This window comes from Neoarius graeffei, chromosome 19, assembly GCF_027579695.1.
Source record: "Neoarius graeffei isolate fNeoGra1 chromosome 19, fNeoGra1.pri, whole genome shotgun sequence".
Classification (NCBI taxonomy): Eukaryota; Metazoa; Chordata; class Actinopteri; order Siluriformes; family Ariidae; genus Neoarius; species Neoarius graeffei.
In genome coordinates, this window is record NC_083587.1 from 58,401,525 (window position 1) to 58,418,853 (window position 17,329).

The 17,329-nt window shown below is 42.8% G+C and overlaps 1 protein-coding gene across 8 annotated transcripts in view; it reads left to right on the forward strand.

Moving 5' to 3' along the window:
• The window catches only part of satb1b (SATB homeobox 1b), an 88,317-nt gene that overhangs the window by 29,794 nt on the left and 41,194 nt on the right, over positions 1–17,329 (forward strand). For 4 of the 8 annotated variants that reach the window (XM_060900356.1, XM_060900357.1, XM_060900355.1 and 1 more), the window contains 4 exons: positions 7,263–7,316; positions 9,072–9,183; positions 11,148–11,225; positions 14,517–14,968. In XM_060900356.1, coding sequence (XP_060756339.1) covers positions 7,263–7,316; positions 9,072–9,183; positions 11,148–11,225; positions 14,517–14,968 — 696 coding nt within the window. The remainder of the gene's footprint in view (positions 1–7,262; positions 7,317–9,071; positions 9,184–11,147; positions 11,226–14,516; positions 14,969–17,329) is intronic. The other 4 variants (XM_060900362.1, XM_060900358.1, XM_060900359.1 and 1 more) reach the window with 3 other exon arrangements.

Below are 17,329 nucleotides of genomic sequence, written 5' to 3' on the forward strand. Positions count from 1 at the left end.
TGATGTCGTTGTATACACAGTGTCACGAAGCCATGTTTCCTCTTATACTGTACATAACGCATGGATAAAAGATATATATACCCCCACCCACCACCGCTTCCCACTCCACCCCCAAAAACACAAAGAATCTTTATTACAACAACATTGAATTGAAGTGATGTTGCAAGAACTTTAACTCGATAGAGACTGTGACTAAAGTCACGGTAATCTGCGCTAGCTGTTAGAAACCATTCCGTCTGGTCACCGTACCTGTCAGGGACGAGTGGAGACGAATGCATGTGCAGAAGATATTTATTAAGAATCAGGTAAACAGTCCAAATCAGCAGGCATAAATCAGAAATGATAAACAAGCCGTAGGTCGGGCGAGACACACACAGAACATCGTAGGCATAGACAAAGATGGAATCAAAGGACCAGGAACTAGGAATTCGGAAACTAGGAAATCAGAACAATGCATGGCTCGGTAATGTGTCGAAACAACTCAGTACTTCGCAACCTGAGTTAGTCTTTGGCGTCCTTATATACGCGTGCTGATCGCAGTGCTAGTATGAGTCATTAGCGGCGTGCACACGTGAATCAGTTCACAGCCCACGCCATCCAGAGCCAGCCAACGCGCGTGGGTGTGACAGTACCCTATACCGGTAGATCTGGAATGGTAAGAGATACACAGTGACACTTAGTGAGGAAAAGTTGCGCCCTGCTGCCCTGAACAAAAATAAATAAATAAATAAATAAAAACTGATTGAAAAAAATCATGAAAATCGACAGAGTTATAAGCGATCGAAAAAAAAATCCCGTTTTTCATGAATCATTCCGGATCAGTGACGCAGATCTGCACCAAAAGTCAAAGCAACATAATTCAGCCCAGAGGTATTCTTCACGTGAAATTTGGTGATGATTGGTTGAAAACTGAGGGAGAAATAGCGTCCTAAAAAGTGTTACGAGAATAATAATAAGAGGAATAGTAAGAATAATAAGAATAATACATTAGAAAGATCCCGAGTGAGAGTAACAATTTGTGATAGCGCTGCTAGTGCAAATTAACGATCGGTAATGATTTATTATTAAACATTAGCAAAGATATTACGAATCATTCGGCAAGTTAGCTAGCTAAATGTCAGTTAGCTAAAACGTCCATGCTGTAGTCGGACTTTCATACGTTTCTTCATAGAGTTGAAAACAAACCAAGTTCAATTATTAAAGCTAGACCGCCTTTCAGATTTTCCAAGCGTAGGTCATAAAAAGAATTTTCCCGACACCCTGTTATTTTTGTTTAGTGGACCGAAAGCTACCGGACTCGAATCACAGACTTCCAATTTTATTAGTTTTTTTAAAATATAACAATTAATGAATTTAAGGCCACGTGGCCCTAAATTCACCGCTATTTTTTCCTGCTTCACCATGACCCAATACAAGATACTATGTCATGCATCATGTGGTGGGCTTTCCCCGTTCGCGCAAGGCATCGTGGGATACAAATTTGAAACAGGAGAGAAAAATGGAGGACGTGAGTGTGCGAATGAAACGTGAAATGAAATGAAGGAAAGGAAACGCAGGACCAAACTAATAAATATCGGCACTCAGCGAGCACCTTGGTGTGATCAGCTGTTCGTTTAGCAACAGAATGATGGAACTGTCAGTGCACGCTCAAAGGTAAACCTGCGCATGCGCACACACACACACACGGACTTCCTCTGTCTGCTTGACTGCGCAAAGCGAGCGATTTCATGCACGTTATTTGCTTTAATCCCTTCAAATTAAATAACTTCCCAGCCACAGAACAGAACGGCCTGATATTTTGTGAGATATTACAGAAATAAACGTATCTCACAATGACCACATTGTAGAGGGAATTAAATTTCACTGATTTTATGAAATCGAAAGGCCGTCGAGCTTTAAATATACATTGACAACAAACCAAAAATGAATCGGACATTTTCTGGAGAAAATAACGTTCAGACTCACTTTGGTAACGTAGCCGAATTTGCCGTAAGCCCCGCCTATCATCGATATCAAGACATCATTACAATGTTTCCGTCCCTGTAGGCTTGCTCTGATTGGCTTATTAGTCTCATCTCATCTCATTATCTCTAGCCGCTTTATCCTGTTCTACAGGGTCACAGGCAAGCTGGAGCCTATCCCAGCTGACTACGGGTGAAAGGCGGGGTACACCCTGGACAAGTCGCCAGGTCATCACAGGGCTGACACATAGACACAGACAACCATTCACACTCACATTCACACCTACGCTCAATTTAGAGTCACCAGTTAACCTAACCTGCATGTCTTTGGACTGTGGGGGAAACCGGAGCACCCGGAGGAAACCCACGCGGACACGGGGAGAACATGCAAACTCCGCACAGAAAGGCCCTCGCCGGCCACGGGGCTCGAACCCAGGACCTTCTTGCTGTGAGGCGACAGCGCTAACCACTACACCACCGTGCCGCCGGCTTATTAGTCGTCAAAGGAAAACAAAACAAAACCTAAATAATATGAAATTTTTAGAAATGTTAGTACTGGTAAAGGTTTTGACTAGCCCCCCTTTTTTTCGTGATTCATGTGTTTGTTTGTTTGTTTGTTTGTTTTTCTAAACGCGTGACCGAGAAGCGGGACACGTTAACAGGCGTTGTCAATGAAAGCCATTCCCACGTGTGAGATTTGAGCTCAGAACCTTCCGACTTAGCGCAGAACCTTAGCGGCCGAGCTACCAGTGCCTGCAGAGAGAGCTCAGTATATTTATGGCACATGATTGGCAACTTTTATAGGATTAACTTGTCCTTGATATTCAGGACGTTAATCCTCGCACACAACAAGGAAGGTTAACTAACAGAGTATCAGGAGAATTAACTGGCGCTGGAGCCGGGGGAACGAGAGGCTTAAAAAGAGCGCTTTTGTCCGCCGTGTTGTCAAGCGTTTCGATTTATTCCCAAACAGCCGCACTCTGGGTTTTTCTTTTCTTTTTTCCTTAACGCATCTGGGCTTCAAATGCAAGAACGTATCAAGTGCTCAGGTTGTTCGTGGATAACTAGACATGAAACGAATGCCCCAGGTCAGCTTCGGCTCATCAAGACTTTTTCAGCACAAGACTCTTCAGCGTCGAAGTGTTGGATCTCATTCTCTTCTGGTGTTGAATGATGTTGAAGCTGTAATTAAGACATGGTGGGAAACGGAGAAACGCCAAGGTATGCCTCGTACCCAAAAGGAAAACAGCAGAAAGAAAGAGACAGCAGAAAGCGGCAGAGCAGGATGCGACACATTTTCGTTCCAGGCAGATCGTTGAGAATGATAGTACCCTAGCGAGACTTCCTGCCCGTGCTGATAACACCTGAAGATGCTTATCGTTTAAAGGGCCCCGGCCTCGTCCCAATTACCTGCGGACGAAGGTCACTGTCAAGCTGCTCCGACCCGACGGCCGCTCCAACCCACGTCAGCCACGTGCTCGGGTGCACAAGAAGCGTGATTAATGAACAGCATTTATTCGAACATCTGTGTCAAAAGCAGAGGGCTGTAAGGGAGGGGAGAGATGGATGCGTCACAGCGGCCCACACAACAGGCACGGCTGTCAGCCGAATGAAAGATTCGACGCGTTTTTAGCGTAATTATTTGCACACCTTTTTCAATCAGTCGACACATAAATCTTCATTCCGGCCCGTCCCTATCCCCTGATAGGTTCGTTTCTTATCAAAGTAATTTGATGCTGCAGGAATGCGCAAAGGCTTCTTCGTTCCAAATATAAGAAGTTAAAATTATAACATACAAGTTGAGCAAAAGGAGGCGACTCATTTTTGTTTTTATTTTTAACCGCACCTTTTTCTCGTTCTCTTCAACTCTCCAGCTGTGCACGCACTCAATAAAGGTTAATCGTCCTTCTCAAGCGTACACAGCAGCCTCGGTCTTTACTGAGCCGTTACCCCACCATCCTGCCCTGTTTCTCTTTCCGTTTCTCTGCACACTTTTTTTCAGCTCCACGTTTTTGGTTCTTAAGGTCGGCGTATCAGACGCTCGCTGGCCGTGCTGTGAAAATTGTCCATGCAGACGCTCATCTAAGTTTCCAAATCTGTCATTGTTTAACTCTTGAATATTTTCTATCATGAATGCTATCATTAAAAAGCTTATAATCTCTGCTTTCCAAAGAAATGTATCTGGTTAAGATCTGTTCAGTACTCTGGGAGTAACGGCAGGTTGAAGTCGGTACAACAGAGTAAAAACTCTGCTCGCGTGACATCTTTTTGAGCTGCGGGAAAGCGGTCAGTCTCTCTCTCTCTCTCTCCTGATCGGTTTCCGACTGGATTACTCGTCAATATCAATCAGACAACTTTTATAGGGATGCTCTCTAAAACAGCTCTCACTGTTTCTGATGAAGGATTCAGCAAAATTTTCCGTCTGCTAGTTTCGATGTTAGGATTCACGGGAGACTTTGAAGTGAGTTTTCATAGCTTTACCTACTTATTTTTTTTTTCAAATCAAACTGATTCATGTAAATAAATAACTATTTTAGAATATAACTGGAGTTATATATTTTTGATGAAAAATGTTGAGATCTTAGTGGTCGGAATGAGATTTAAAAAAACCAGAAGTCAGAAACCCGAGTGTCAATTTCAGTTCAGTTAATGTGAATTGTTTATTGGATGTGGATCAGACAGTTTTTTCGAGGTTCGCCTTGAAAGCTGTGAATATTAATCGAAATAATCATTTATATTCTTTCATGTGAACACTAGTAGGCCCTACTTTTGACAAATACAAAGGCCTACAGAGCACAAAGAGAGGGTATTAGAAATAATCTTTTATTACTTTTTTATTGAGTGGACCGATTTAATGGTTTTACCTAATTAGCATAATTGATACTAATTAAATACAAATTTGCATAAATGCTTTTTAGTAATTTTTCAAACTTTGTATTCAGTATCCAACCATCTATGTGCTGCCAATTTCCATGTAAATATCTTGAAAAAATAGAAAAGTTATTAAGAAAACTAGATAGAACTCGACGCCAACGGTGTCGATGGGGACGCCTCCGCCCGGTAGACTACATGCCTTATTAAATCTAAAATGACCTGGTGAAATTACTTGTATCAGACTTGGAGATATTGTGTTCACAAGGTTTTCGGACAGACATTTGACCTCACAGTGACCTTGACCTTAGACCTTTTGATCTCAAAATCTAATCAGTTCATATTTGTCCCAAATGCACAAATGGTGAAAGTTTGGTGAAATTCCTTTCATTGGCCTTTGAGATATCGTGTTCACAAGGTTTCGGGACGGACGGACGCACGGACGGACAGACGCACGGACAGACAGACAACCGAAAACATAATGCCTCCTGCACATTAAGGTGGCGGAGGCATAAAAACATTTGCTCTCCTTGGTGAATGAGGCCCATTTTGGACCATGTGACTCTCATACAGAATATTCCAGCAGTTTTCGAAAAATTAAGCCGTTTTTCAATCTCTGATTTGTAATATGTCTAGAACGGATAAACATATTTTAATTCTGGAAAAGTCTGTTGTTCCGCATTCATTCATCTCATCTCATTATCTCTAGCCGCTTTATCCTGTTCTACAGGGTCGCAGGCAAGCTGGAGCCTATCCCAGCTGACTACGGGCGAAAGGCGGGGTACACCCTGGACAAGTCGCCAGGTCATCACAGGGCTGACACATAGACACAGACAACCATTCACACTCACATTCACACCTACGGTCAATTTAGAGTCACCAGTTAACCTAACCTGCATGTCTTTGGACTGTGGGGGAAACCGGAGCACCTGGAGGAAACCCACGCGGACACGGGGAGAACATGCAAATTCCACACAGAAAGGCCCTCGCCGGCCCCGGGGCTCGAACCCAGGACCTTCTTGCTGTGAGGCGACAGCGTTAACCACTACACCACCGTGCCGCCCCTGTTCCGCATTCAATTCTGAATTCAATGAGACCACTTTCAAGCAATTTGGACTGAATTTGAATTTTCATGTAACGCGGCTGTAACAAACCAGACGCTCGCGGATTATGAACGAACTCAAGGTTTTAATGAGCACAACGGAAAAAGTCAATGTACAAAAGCCAGGCCAGGTCAATACCGAGAGATCCAAAACAGTAACGAGGGCTAGACAAATCGTGGGCAGGAAACGGGAATCAGAAAAACACAGGCAATCTGAACGCAAGGGCTAGGCAAATCGTAATCGGAAAGCATACACAGGAACACAATCAGAACGATAACGCTCAGTAGGCTCACGAAATGTAGAAGCAATACTGTGCGATGAACAAAACAAACAAAGGGGTATAAATACAAACGGAAGCAAAAAGGTACAGGTGATGGTGATTAGGACTCGGGGGAGCCACTCCTAGGAAGTGGCTCCGGGTTGGCTGACGGAGTGCACGCGGTAGTGACTGGTGTGTGAGAGGGATTGTGGGAAGTGGAGTCCTGAGTGTTGGGTGAGCCCGGGACCGTGACATTTCACCTGATATGCCTACTTAAGAATGCAAATCTGTCCGAAGAGCTCCTCGAGATGACCCCTGCCCCAAGACTGTGGCGCATCCCGAAAAATCGGGGCTGAAAGAGCAGCTCGAGTCGATGGTCCGCAAACCGCAAAGACGGAGGCGTGACTATCCCTGGGCACTCGTATTGTATGAAACATATAATAAAGCCGCTAGACTTGTAATTTCAAAACAGATGGTTTCCTCCTTTGAATATTTATAACAATCAGGGCAGACTCTCATATCTGTGTGTGGGACTGAGCCCGGGGCCATGACGGTGTTAAGTGTTGAAGCTTAATGAAACAGAATTTGTAAGGAATGCGTGTGAATGAAAAGGAACACCGCTGAACACGGGTGGAGGAGCAGCTCTCTCTGTGTGGCCTCTCGAACCTTTTAAAGCAGCCACTCTCATTCACACAGGCAAGAAATCCCCGATGTGTCATCTCTCCAGCTATCTCTAGAGTAAATCTTCTACGTACAAGGCTAATGAAATGCTTTTTTTTTTTTTTTTTAATCTCACGTACTGAATCTCGTCTTACCTGCCAGACTGTCTCTTAACCTCTGAACAGAAATTCCATGAATTCTAAACAGAGAATCAGTTCAACAATACAACATCGCGTCCCGGTACGCCACAGAACGCTGGATTCTGATTGGTCAGTAGTTGCTGATTCATTTTTTTTTTTTTTTTGAAGGAGTCTGCAGCATCAGGACTTTACACTTTACACACATATATACATTTTTTTTTAGTAACTGCTTTATGACTGCTTTATTTTTTTGTCTTATTAACTTCAGGAGAGAGAAAAAAGCAAGGCTGGTGAGGGAACGACTGTTTATAGCTGCTATAACGTAAGTGAGAACAGGAACGAACGTGATTCGTGGACGTTCCACAATTTTACATGTGACTATAAACGTATAGAAAGTGTAACAATATAGATTTAAAAAAAAAAAAAATCAAATCAAAAATTGATAGCTTTTGCAAATTGCTCCGGTGTAACTAAAGAGTCTTCGGGTCGTGCTTTTATAGGAAAGTAATCAGCCGGTTAGTGGTGGTAAGAGTCCTGTATTAACAGTAACAGCTGATTGTTTTGGAATAACAGCACGCCCGTAACTTTTATTCTGTACGTAATTTAGGAAGAATTTTGTTTGTTTTTGTTTGTGGACAAAATGGCAGATATGAGTCGCTTCTCATGAGTCATACTGTACTGTTTTTAGAAACATGGAGCATTTTTTAAACTGCAACAAACGGTTAGGTAAATATGATGGAACAAAAACGAAATGGTGCTGCAGATATAGATTTATATCAACTGTTAAGCAGCGTCATGTTGAACACGATAAAGTGCTTTAACCAACCAGAAACTCAACACCATGTGCATCCCCGTCTCTCTCTCTCTCTCTCTCTCTCTGTTTCACTCTGTCTGTCTCTCTCTGTCTCTTTCACTCTCTCTCTCTTTGTCTCTTTCATTCTCTCTCTGTCTCTCTTTCACTCTCTGTCTCTGTCTGCCTGTCTCTCTCACTCTCTTTCACTCTCTCTCTCTCTCTCTCTCTCTTTGTCTCTTTCATTCTCTCTCTGTCTCTCTTTCACTCTCTGTCTCTGTCTGCCTGTCTCTCTCACTCTCTTTCACTCTCTCTCTCTTTGTCTCTTTCATTCTCTCTCTGTCTCTCTTTCACTCTCTGTCTCTGTCTGCCTGTCTCTCTCTGTCTCTTTCACTCTCTCTCTCTCTCTCTCTCTCTTTGTCTCTTTCATTCTCTGTCTCTCTTTCACTCTCTGTCTCTGTCTGCCTGTCTCTCTCACTCTCTTTCACTCTCTCTCTCTCTCTTTGTCTCTTTCATTCTCTCTCTGTCTCTCTTTCACTCTCTGTCTCTGTCTGCCTGTCTCTCTCACTCTCTTTCACTCTCTCTCTCTCTTTGTCTCTTTCATTCTCTCTCTGTCTCTCTTTCACTCTCTGTCTCTGTCTGCCTGTCTCTCTCACTCTCTTTCACTCTGTCTCTGTCTGCCTGTCTCTCTCACTCTCTTTCACTCTCTGTCTCTGTCTGCCTGTATGTCTGTTTCTCTCACTCTCTTTCACTCTCTGTCTCACTCTCTCTTTGTCTCCCTGTCTCTTTTACTCTCTCTGTCTCGCTCTTTCTCTCTGTCTGCCTATCTGTCTCTGACTGTCTCTCTCTGTCTGTCTCTCTCTCTTTTGCCCTCTCCATCTCTCTGTCTGTCTCTCTTTCTTTGTCTTTCTGTCTCTCTGTCGGTCTGTCTCTGTCTCACTCTCTGTATCTTTCTCTCTTTCGCTCTCTCTGTCTCTTGGTATCTCTCTCTCTGTCTGTCTCTCTCTGTCTCACTGTCTCTTGGTATCTCTCTCTGTCTCTCTCTCTGTCTCTCTCTCTCTTTTGCTCTCTCCATCTCTCTGTCTGTCTCTCTTTCTTTGTCTGCCTTTCTGTCTCTCTGTCGGTCTGTCTCTCTGTCTCACTCTCTCTTGGTATCTCTCTCTGTGTCTGTCTCTCTGTCTCACTGTCTCTTGGTCTCTCTCTCTCTCTGTCTCATTCTCTGTGTCTCCGTCTCTTTGTATCTCTCTCTCTGTCTCTATCTCTCTCTCTCTCTCTCTCTCTCTGCAGAGTATGATATCCTCCATCGTGAACAGCACTTACTATGCAAACGTGTCTGCGGCGAAGTGTCAGGAATTTGGACGTTGGTATAAACATTTCAAGAAGACAAAAGACATGATGGGTAAGCCAAACAGCCATGGCGTCGTGTTACACGTGTTACTCTGTCTCATTACACCTGCCATTCATCTGCTGTTGTTTTTTTCTTTGTTTAATGCAAATGCATTTTTTATTTACGTGATATATTTTTGGTGTTACATTCCCATTGTAATAATTATTTTATTATAATCACTTCCTGATTCTTTTTACGTTAAAAGGAGTTCTCAAAACGGGTTAAAGAGCTGAGATTTCGGCCACAGGTTACAGTTTATTATTATTATTATTTTTATTATTATTGGCACAGCTACATTGTACTGTATGTAGCTAATAAATTTACAGCTCACTTTAAACGATCGTAGGATATCAATGGCTTTTTTTTACCTTGCAAAGCATTTTATTTGATGGAAAGGTCTGAAAGGAACAACAAAACGTCAAGAACAACATCCAAACCCGAGCACGTGATACTGTAACACGGTTCAAATGAATATTTTGGCATTGAGCAGAATTGGCACTCGTGGTAAAGGGCTCACTGAGGGTCCGATGCCAACTGCATAAGACTGTAAATAATTAAGCGCAGATCTGTGTAGATTGATTACAGCAAAATGGATGGCGTTTAAACTTCTCGGAAGAGAACGGTAGGTGTAGTTTATTGTTAAAATACAATCGCAGATTTAAAAAGGTACGAAATTGTACTTTTGCTTATCTTGTCGGTGATATTTTTCATTAAGTGTATACCTTTTTGTACTTAGGATGTTTTACCGAGAAAGTAGCATGTATTATTAATAAATAAATAAATAAATAAGCAAACATTCAATAATGTGTTAAATAATCTCTAACCGTAAGAGAGCACACCACAGGTTCATCAGTTTGCTTTTAATACATAGCAGAGCATATTGTGGTAATAATACGGGGTAAAATATTTCAAACCTTCTGATTTTTTGTTGTTCAAATAGAAACAGTTTATAACGCTCCGATGTTTTCACACTTCTGTGAGAGACACACATGAATACACACGTCAATACATGAGTGTTTTATATACAGCGTAATGGTTAGTACGAAAAAAAAAAACCAAAAAGGTGCCAAAAATTAAAGATTAAGTACAAAATTTTAATATGAAATCAGTCAGTTTGCAATTAAATTTATGTCCAAAAAATTATTTTAAAAATTCATCACCAAACTGTTAATCATGAGGGAGCAGTTTGTGGATAAATTGGCAGCAAAACAGGGGGAAAAAATAATTTTATTATTTTTATTTCATATCGAGAAAAGGAAATTGTTTTAAAATATATATATTTTTAATTTAAAATATTTTAAAAATAAGTAATAAACTATTAAACAAGAAAGACCAGGAAATGTTTGCATTTTGCAATAATAAATAAATAAATTTAAATCATTTTTACTATCAGATCAGCTGCTTTCAATCGAAGATTATAATTGTTTTTAAAATAAATATCAATTTACTTTTTATTTTTATATATATATTGATACTGGGATCCTGGTGTGTATTGTAACATTTTTTTTTCACAACATTCATATTATATCATCATATTTCCCATCTCGAATATATAATGTATAAAATATAATATTTAAGATTTAAGAAAAAAAGGCATTGAGAAATAACTTCATGTGAAAGGGAATACATTTTGCTGAAATTTTCAATCCGTAAACACACCGCATGCGTAACTGAAGTCAGGGTGTGCTCCTTATCGTTCGTTACACACCCAAAAAAAAAAAAAAAACACAAACAAACCCACAAACACCTCTTGAGGTGAGTCACACTGATATATTTAATCTCATGCCAGACCACTCGATGAAACATCTGCCCCCCACCCGCCTCCCTCTCCCCTCCCCTCCCCTCCCCCACCACATCCCACCCCATCCTACACGTGCTTATTCCGACCCACTAACACTTTCTATCTCTCTCCACACCTGTGTGTGTCTGTGTGTGTGTGTGTGTGTATATGTGTGTGTGTACACCAACATGCGCAGTCGTGCGCCAACCCTCCCAGCTGGAGGGCTACCTGGGGACGTGCGTCCTCCATGACAGCCCACGTGCCACCGCAGTAGGTAGGTCACGTGACACAGACGGCCACTCCCCTTACGACTTAATCATCGTTCATGACGCCGAGCTGAGATTTGGCCTCCGAGCGGCTCTCAGTGCGGATAATGACGCTCAGGAGGCACACGAGACGTTTAACCCGGGGTGCCACAATTAGCAAAGAGGGGTTTAAACTAGCGTGCACGGTCATGGAGTTGTTTTTGGAGATTGGCTTTAGATGAGAACAGTGTGAGCCGGGTCTCTTTAAGGCTGAGTTGAGTGTGGGGGAGGTGTGTCTGTGTGTGTGTGAGAGAGAGAGAGAGAGCTGTCCGACTGCGCAGCAATGAAGTGAGATGGAGTCCTGCTGTTCTCTCGGGCCTCTCTCAGGGCCTCTCTCTCTCTCTCTCTCTCTCTCTCTCTCTCTCTCTCACATTCCCTCTCCTATTGTGCCGCTAATCCCAACTCTCTCAGCGCCAGATTCCACAGAAGAAACTACCGTTCTGTGTCTGTTTCAGCAGGGCCTTTAAACCTTTTGCTCCATCCTTTCAATTTGCATGTGTGTGATACGTGTGTGTGTGTGTGTGTGTGTGTGTGTGCCCCCAGCACTTTTAGACGGATCGGAATAAAGCGAACGCAAAGGCGCACCGTAACATCAGCCTGCCGGAATGAGGGGGATTATGAGAAAGCTTTGATTATGACTGAGCCCCCTCACTTTTTTTTTTTCGCGCTCGCACTGAAAGGAACAGCAGCGGCTTCCTTTGTGTTTGCCGTCACTAAAGACCCAAGCTTGTGTTCCTGTGATTATTCTATAGCTATCTAGACAGATTCCATGCTCTTAATCTCTTGTGTTTATCTCGCATTGAAATTTTGACGAGTTGCCATCATACGCTTTGTTTCTTCTTCCCCTAAAAAAAAAAAAAAAAACCCCTTCGGAAAGATATTTTGCGTGAACGTTGCCCTGCAAATTTTTCCCCTGCGTATACGTACGTTGGTGTCGAACGTCTTTAATTTCTCCTGATTTAAACAAATCCTTTTAAACGAATACGCCCCGAATGTCTGGAGGAGCCGTGACTAGCCGTGACGCCATGGCCTCCCGCTTAAACCTCCACGCTTACAGTCACAACAGACCTTTTCATTTTCGGATTTTCCAGCCCGTTGTTTTGCGGGCTCCCGCACGTCAATTAAAAAGAGCTGAGATATTTATAACAGTAAATACCATCAACAGTACCAAATAGATGCCTTATTCTCCCGGTCGTGTTGGAACTAGCCTGAGAGTGAGGGCTTGTCCGTGAGAGTCGAGCTCCACTGAGCCCTTCCTTCTGCTATATTTATCCTGAAAATTTCACATTTGCCAGCTCGCGTTCTTGAAAATTAGGAGCATAAAGGGCAATTCAGACGCTCTGCTCTTTGGCCATACACACGAGGCCTGTTGTTGTTGCTCACATGATCGGGTCACGGACGTTATAAACTAATTTGGGAAGCTGCCAACTTGCAGGTCATGAGCCCTTTTTGATGATTGTCTTGTCTTCAGTGTTCCATCAACACGTGGCTTGGACAGATTAGTGGCTTTAAAGTTAATTCTTCAAAGGTGCTGATGACTTTGTTAGTCACAAGTCGTTTTCTTGATGTCCATTAGTCACCCAGGCTTCTGGAGCTGACTAATGCCCCTTTTCCACCAAAGCAGTTCCAGGGCTGGTTCGGGGCCAGTGCTTAGTTTGGAACCGGGTTTTCTGTTTCCACTGACAAAGAACTGGCTCTGGGGCCAGAAAAACCGGTTCCAGGCTAGCACCAACTCTCTGCTGGACCAGAGGAAAGAACCGCTTACGTCAGCGGGGGGGCGGAGTTGTTAAGACCGACAACAATAACAAGACCGCGAAAGATCACCATTTTTAAGCGACGAGAAGCAGCAGCTGTACAAACGCGAAGTCATCCATTATTATTATTATTGTTGTTGCTGCTGCTTCTTCCGCGTTGTTTTTGCTTCGATATTCGCGCCAAGGTTTATGCAAACGTAGCGACGTAACTGACGTATACAGCGACGTAATGACGTATACAGCGACGTAATGACGTGTCTTCTCTTAGCACCGTGAGCGATGGAAAAGCAAACTGGTTCTCAGCTGGCTCGCAAGTTGAACGAGTTGTGAACCAGCACTGGCCCCGAACCAGCCCTGGAACTGATTTGGTGGAAAAGGGGTATAAGAGGCTGTCCACACGGCAACGGATTCAGGTGAATCTGATAAAATTGTTTATCATTTCGGCCTGGCGTCCACACGGCACCGGCGTTTTGGGTGCCCCAAAACGATATTTTTTGAGAACGGGTTCCAGAGTGGAAAAATCTGGCAACGGCGCCGTTGCGAAGTCGTCTGGATGAGTAGAACGGATTTGTTTACGATGACGTCACAACCACATGACTAGAACAAGCAGCACTCTCGCTGTTTTGTATGAACCACTGCATTGCATTCACTTTTGTATACAGCTTTTCTTTTAAATAAACAAGTAACTGAACCATTTCTTGAATTTCTTTTTTTTTATTGGCTAAGACTGCTTTTCAAAATGTTCACACACAATATAAAAAGTTATATAAATTATATAAAAATGCTTTTCAAAATATTCACACACAATAAGAAAATTAAGTTATATAAAACTATGCACACTAATAAAACTAATTTGGACACACAGAAGGCACGATTTCCTCGCATAGTCGCAGCCATCTTCTTGTTGTTGTTGTGTGTTTATTCCTGTGAGTGCTTCACGCCGGGTAGAAGAAGGGGTTTATGCGCATGCGTCCTACTTCTTCTATTGTTCTGGTGTCTCCGATGGGACCGTCTTACAGCGCACGTAGAGGTGTGGCATGTGTATTGCATCGTTTTCAGCAAGCGTTGCGTTGCCATATGTACCTGATATTTTACTGATCCGTTGCCCATGTGGACACGATATTTTTTAAAATAAAATCTCATTGCCGTTGTCGTGTGGATGTAGCCTAAATCTAGAACCTAAAGTAGCCATGCTAACATCACAGACTAACTGATTAGCATCGACGCAGCTTGTTTTCTCAGAGTTGGATGACGCTTTGCGTCTTCCTTTGCAGCTTGTAAATTCTGGTTCACTATCTGCTTCGTCCCTAATACATGAAGTGCTTCCTTCCTCGACATCCTTTGCATCTCTGAACTATTACAGAGCCCTTAAACTTGTTTATCATCATGTGAACACGACACAAGCTTAGCTGTTAAGCGATTAGAGGTGTCACTGATTTTGTACTGTACAACTGATTTAACTGTTAGCATTAACGCTTCTCGCTCTTCTCTCTGTGTGTCTTGTAGCCGAAATGGACGGCTTGTCAGAGCTCTCGCCACCCGGAACCAACCACCTGAGCTTCAGTCAGCAGCCCATCCCGGGCAGCACGGCCGAGCAGCCCCCGTCCCCGGTGCCTCTGGCCCACAGCGGTCAGGCCCCAGGCCGTGCCCAGCTTCCCGGTCTCCACCCCGGCCTGGTGTCCAGCCCCATCAGTCCTCAACTGGTCAACCAACAGATTGTCATGGCGCAGATCCTGAACCAGCAGTACGCCGTGAACCGTCTCCTGGCGCAGCAATCCCTGAACCAGCAGTACCTGAACCACCCGCCGGTCAGCCGGGCTCTCAGCAAGCCTCTGGATACGCAGGTGTCCTCCAACACAGAAGTCTCCTCCGAGATCTACCAATGGGTGAGGGACGAGCTGAAGAGAGCCGGGATCTCGCAGGCCGTGTTCGCTCGCGTCGCGTTCAACAGGACTCAGGTATGACGAATGTCCTGCGTTAACAGCTGTTACGACGATGAAGCTTTCAAGTCAGTACTGATCCCGCCCATTCTGTTCAAACCGTCTAGAAGCTACTACATAGCTAGTAGTTGTCAAGGTTGAAATGTTGTGTTGGGCACATACAGTGATTTCGAGTCAAGTTCAGTATTTCTGAGAGGTTTCAAGCAACCACATGTATTTCCCTAAAACCTGAAATCTCCAGATGGTCGTGATTAGCTTGGAGATGGAAGGAAACTTTGTGATCTGCACTGTTTACTAAGCAGAATAAGCAAAACGTCAAGACTTGGTTTTTCTTCAATTGAATGATCTTGACTTGTTGTTGCAGTAGGACTGCCATATCTGCTGACTCGGTAACCGCTGTTTCAGTTTTCCGTGGTTTACCTCAGGACGAAAATATTAAGCGGAAACATCAGTCGTAAAATGAGAGAGAGAGAGAGAGAGAGAGAGAATTCACATAACTGTTATTACAGTATATTGTTATAATTACCTCCAACAACTATGTTTCGGAGGGTTCGCCTCCGTTTGCTTGTTTGCTTGACTTTTCCCAATGTAACTCAAAAAGTAGTGAATGGATTTTGATGAAATTTGGAGGAAAGGTGGGTCTTGGGCCAAGGAACAATTGCTTAGATTTTGATGCAAATCCAGATAGGTACGTGGATTCAGGACCCAAATGTGTATGTGGATCCAGGACTTGTTTGTCTGTTCCCAACATATCTCAAAAAGTAGTGAACGGATGTTGATGAAATTTGGTGGAAAGGTGGGTCATGGACGATGGAATAATTGTTTAGATTTTGATGCAAATACAAATATGTATGTTAACATAGTAAACACCTGGATATTCTAATATGTAGCTTGGTGGAGATGTGCGCTCTACCGAGTGCATGTACTCGAATCCAGGATACAATATGTATGCAGATACAGCATTTTTTTTTTTTGCCTGTTCCCAATGTAACTCAAAAAGTAGTGAACGGATTTTGATGAAATTTGGTGGAAAGGTGGGTCATGGACGAACGAACAATTGATAAGATTTTGATGCACATCTGGACATGTATTCGAATCCAGGATCCAGATATGTTTGCAGATCCAGGATTGTTTTGTCTTTTCCCAGTGTAACTCAAAGTAGCAAACAGATTTTAATGAAATGTGGAGGAAAGGTGGATCCTGGATGAAAGAACAACTGTTTAGATTTTGATGCAAATCTGGATATGTATAAGGATCCAGGATCCAGATGTGCATGTAGAGCCAGGATTTTTTTGTCTGTTCCCAATGTAACTCAAAAAGTAGTGAACGGATTGTGATGAAATTTGGTGGGAAGGTGGGTCATGGACGAAGAAACAATTGTTTAGATTTTGATGCAAATACAAATATGTATGTTAACATAGTAAACACCTGGATATTCTAATATGTGGCTTGGCAGAGATATGCGCTCTACTGAGTGCCCTTCTAGTCGTTCTATTTTATTATTAGTTAGTGTTGTTGGTGTCATATTGTGTGTGATTTATAAACTTTATCAGAGATATGTATGTACGTACATGAAAAACAGGCTTCGCTACTTTCCATGGTTTCATCTAGCCACATTAAATCTTGTAACGTATCCTCTGCGGAGCCAACGCTCCCACTGTACATTGTTTATGATTGCGAGCCAAGCCTGGTTTACTATCCAAGCTTTTCAGTTGAAGAGACTTCAGATATTCACTGAAAAGAAGCAAAACTGTGAATGTTAGCGAATGGACTTGGAGGTATTGACCAAGCCAGCTGAAATTTCACAGCACTTAGCTCTCCAGGATCTGTTTTGGCTGAATTATCTGGATAACTGATGACTCATTATTTGTTCTTCATTAAGTTTTCCCAGCTAGATTTTGTCACAAGTGATTAGTCATGATTTACAGTTACGGTTTATAAAACCCTTGTAAACGTAAACCTGTATGTTGCAATGTTTGATACTGAGAAGTGTCACATACAGACATAAATACATCAACATACACTATCGTTCAAAAGTTTTGGGGTCACCCAGACAATTTTGTGTTTTCCATGAAAAGTCACACTTTTATTTACCACCATAAGTTGTCAAATGAATAGAAAATATAGTCGAGACATTTTTCTGGCCATTTTGACCATTTAATCGACCCCACAAATGTGATGCTCCAGAAACTCAATCTGCTCAAAGGAAGGTCAGTTTTATAGCTTCTCATCTCATTATCTGTAGCCGCTTTATCCTGTTCTACAGGGTCGCAGGCAAGCTGGAGCCTATCCCAGCTGACTACGGGCGAAAGGCGGGGTACACCCTGGACAAGTCGCCAGGTCATCGCAGGGCTGACACATAGACACAGACAACCATTC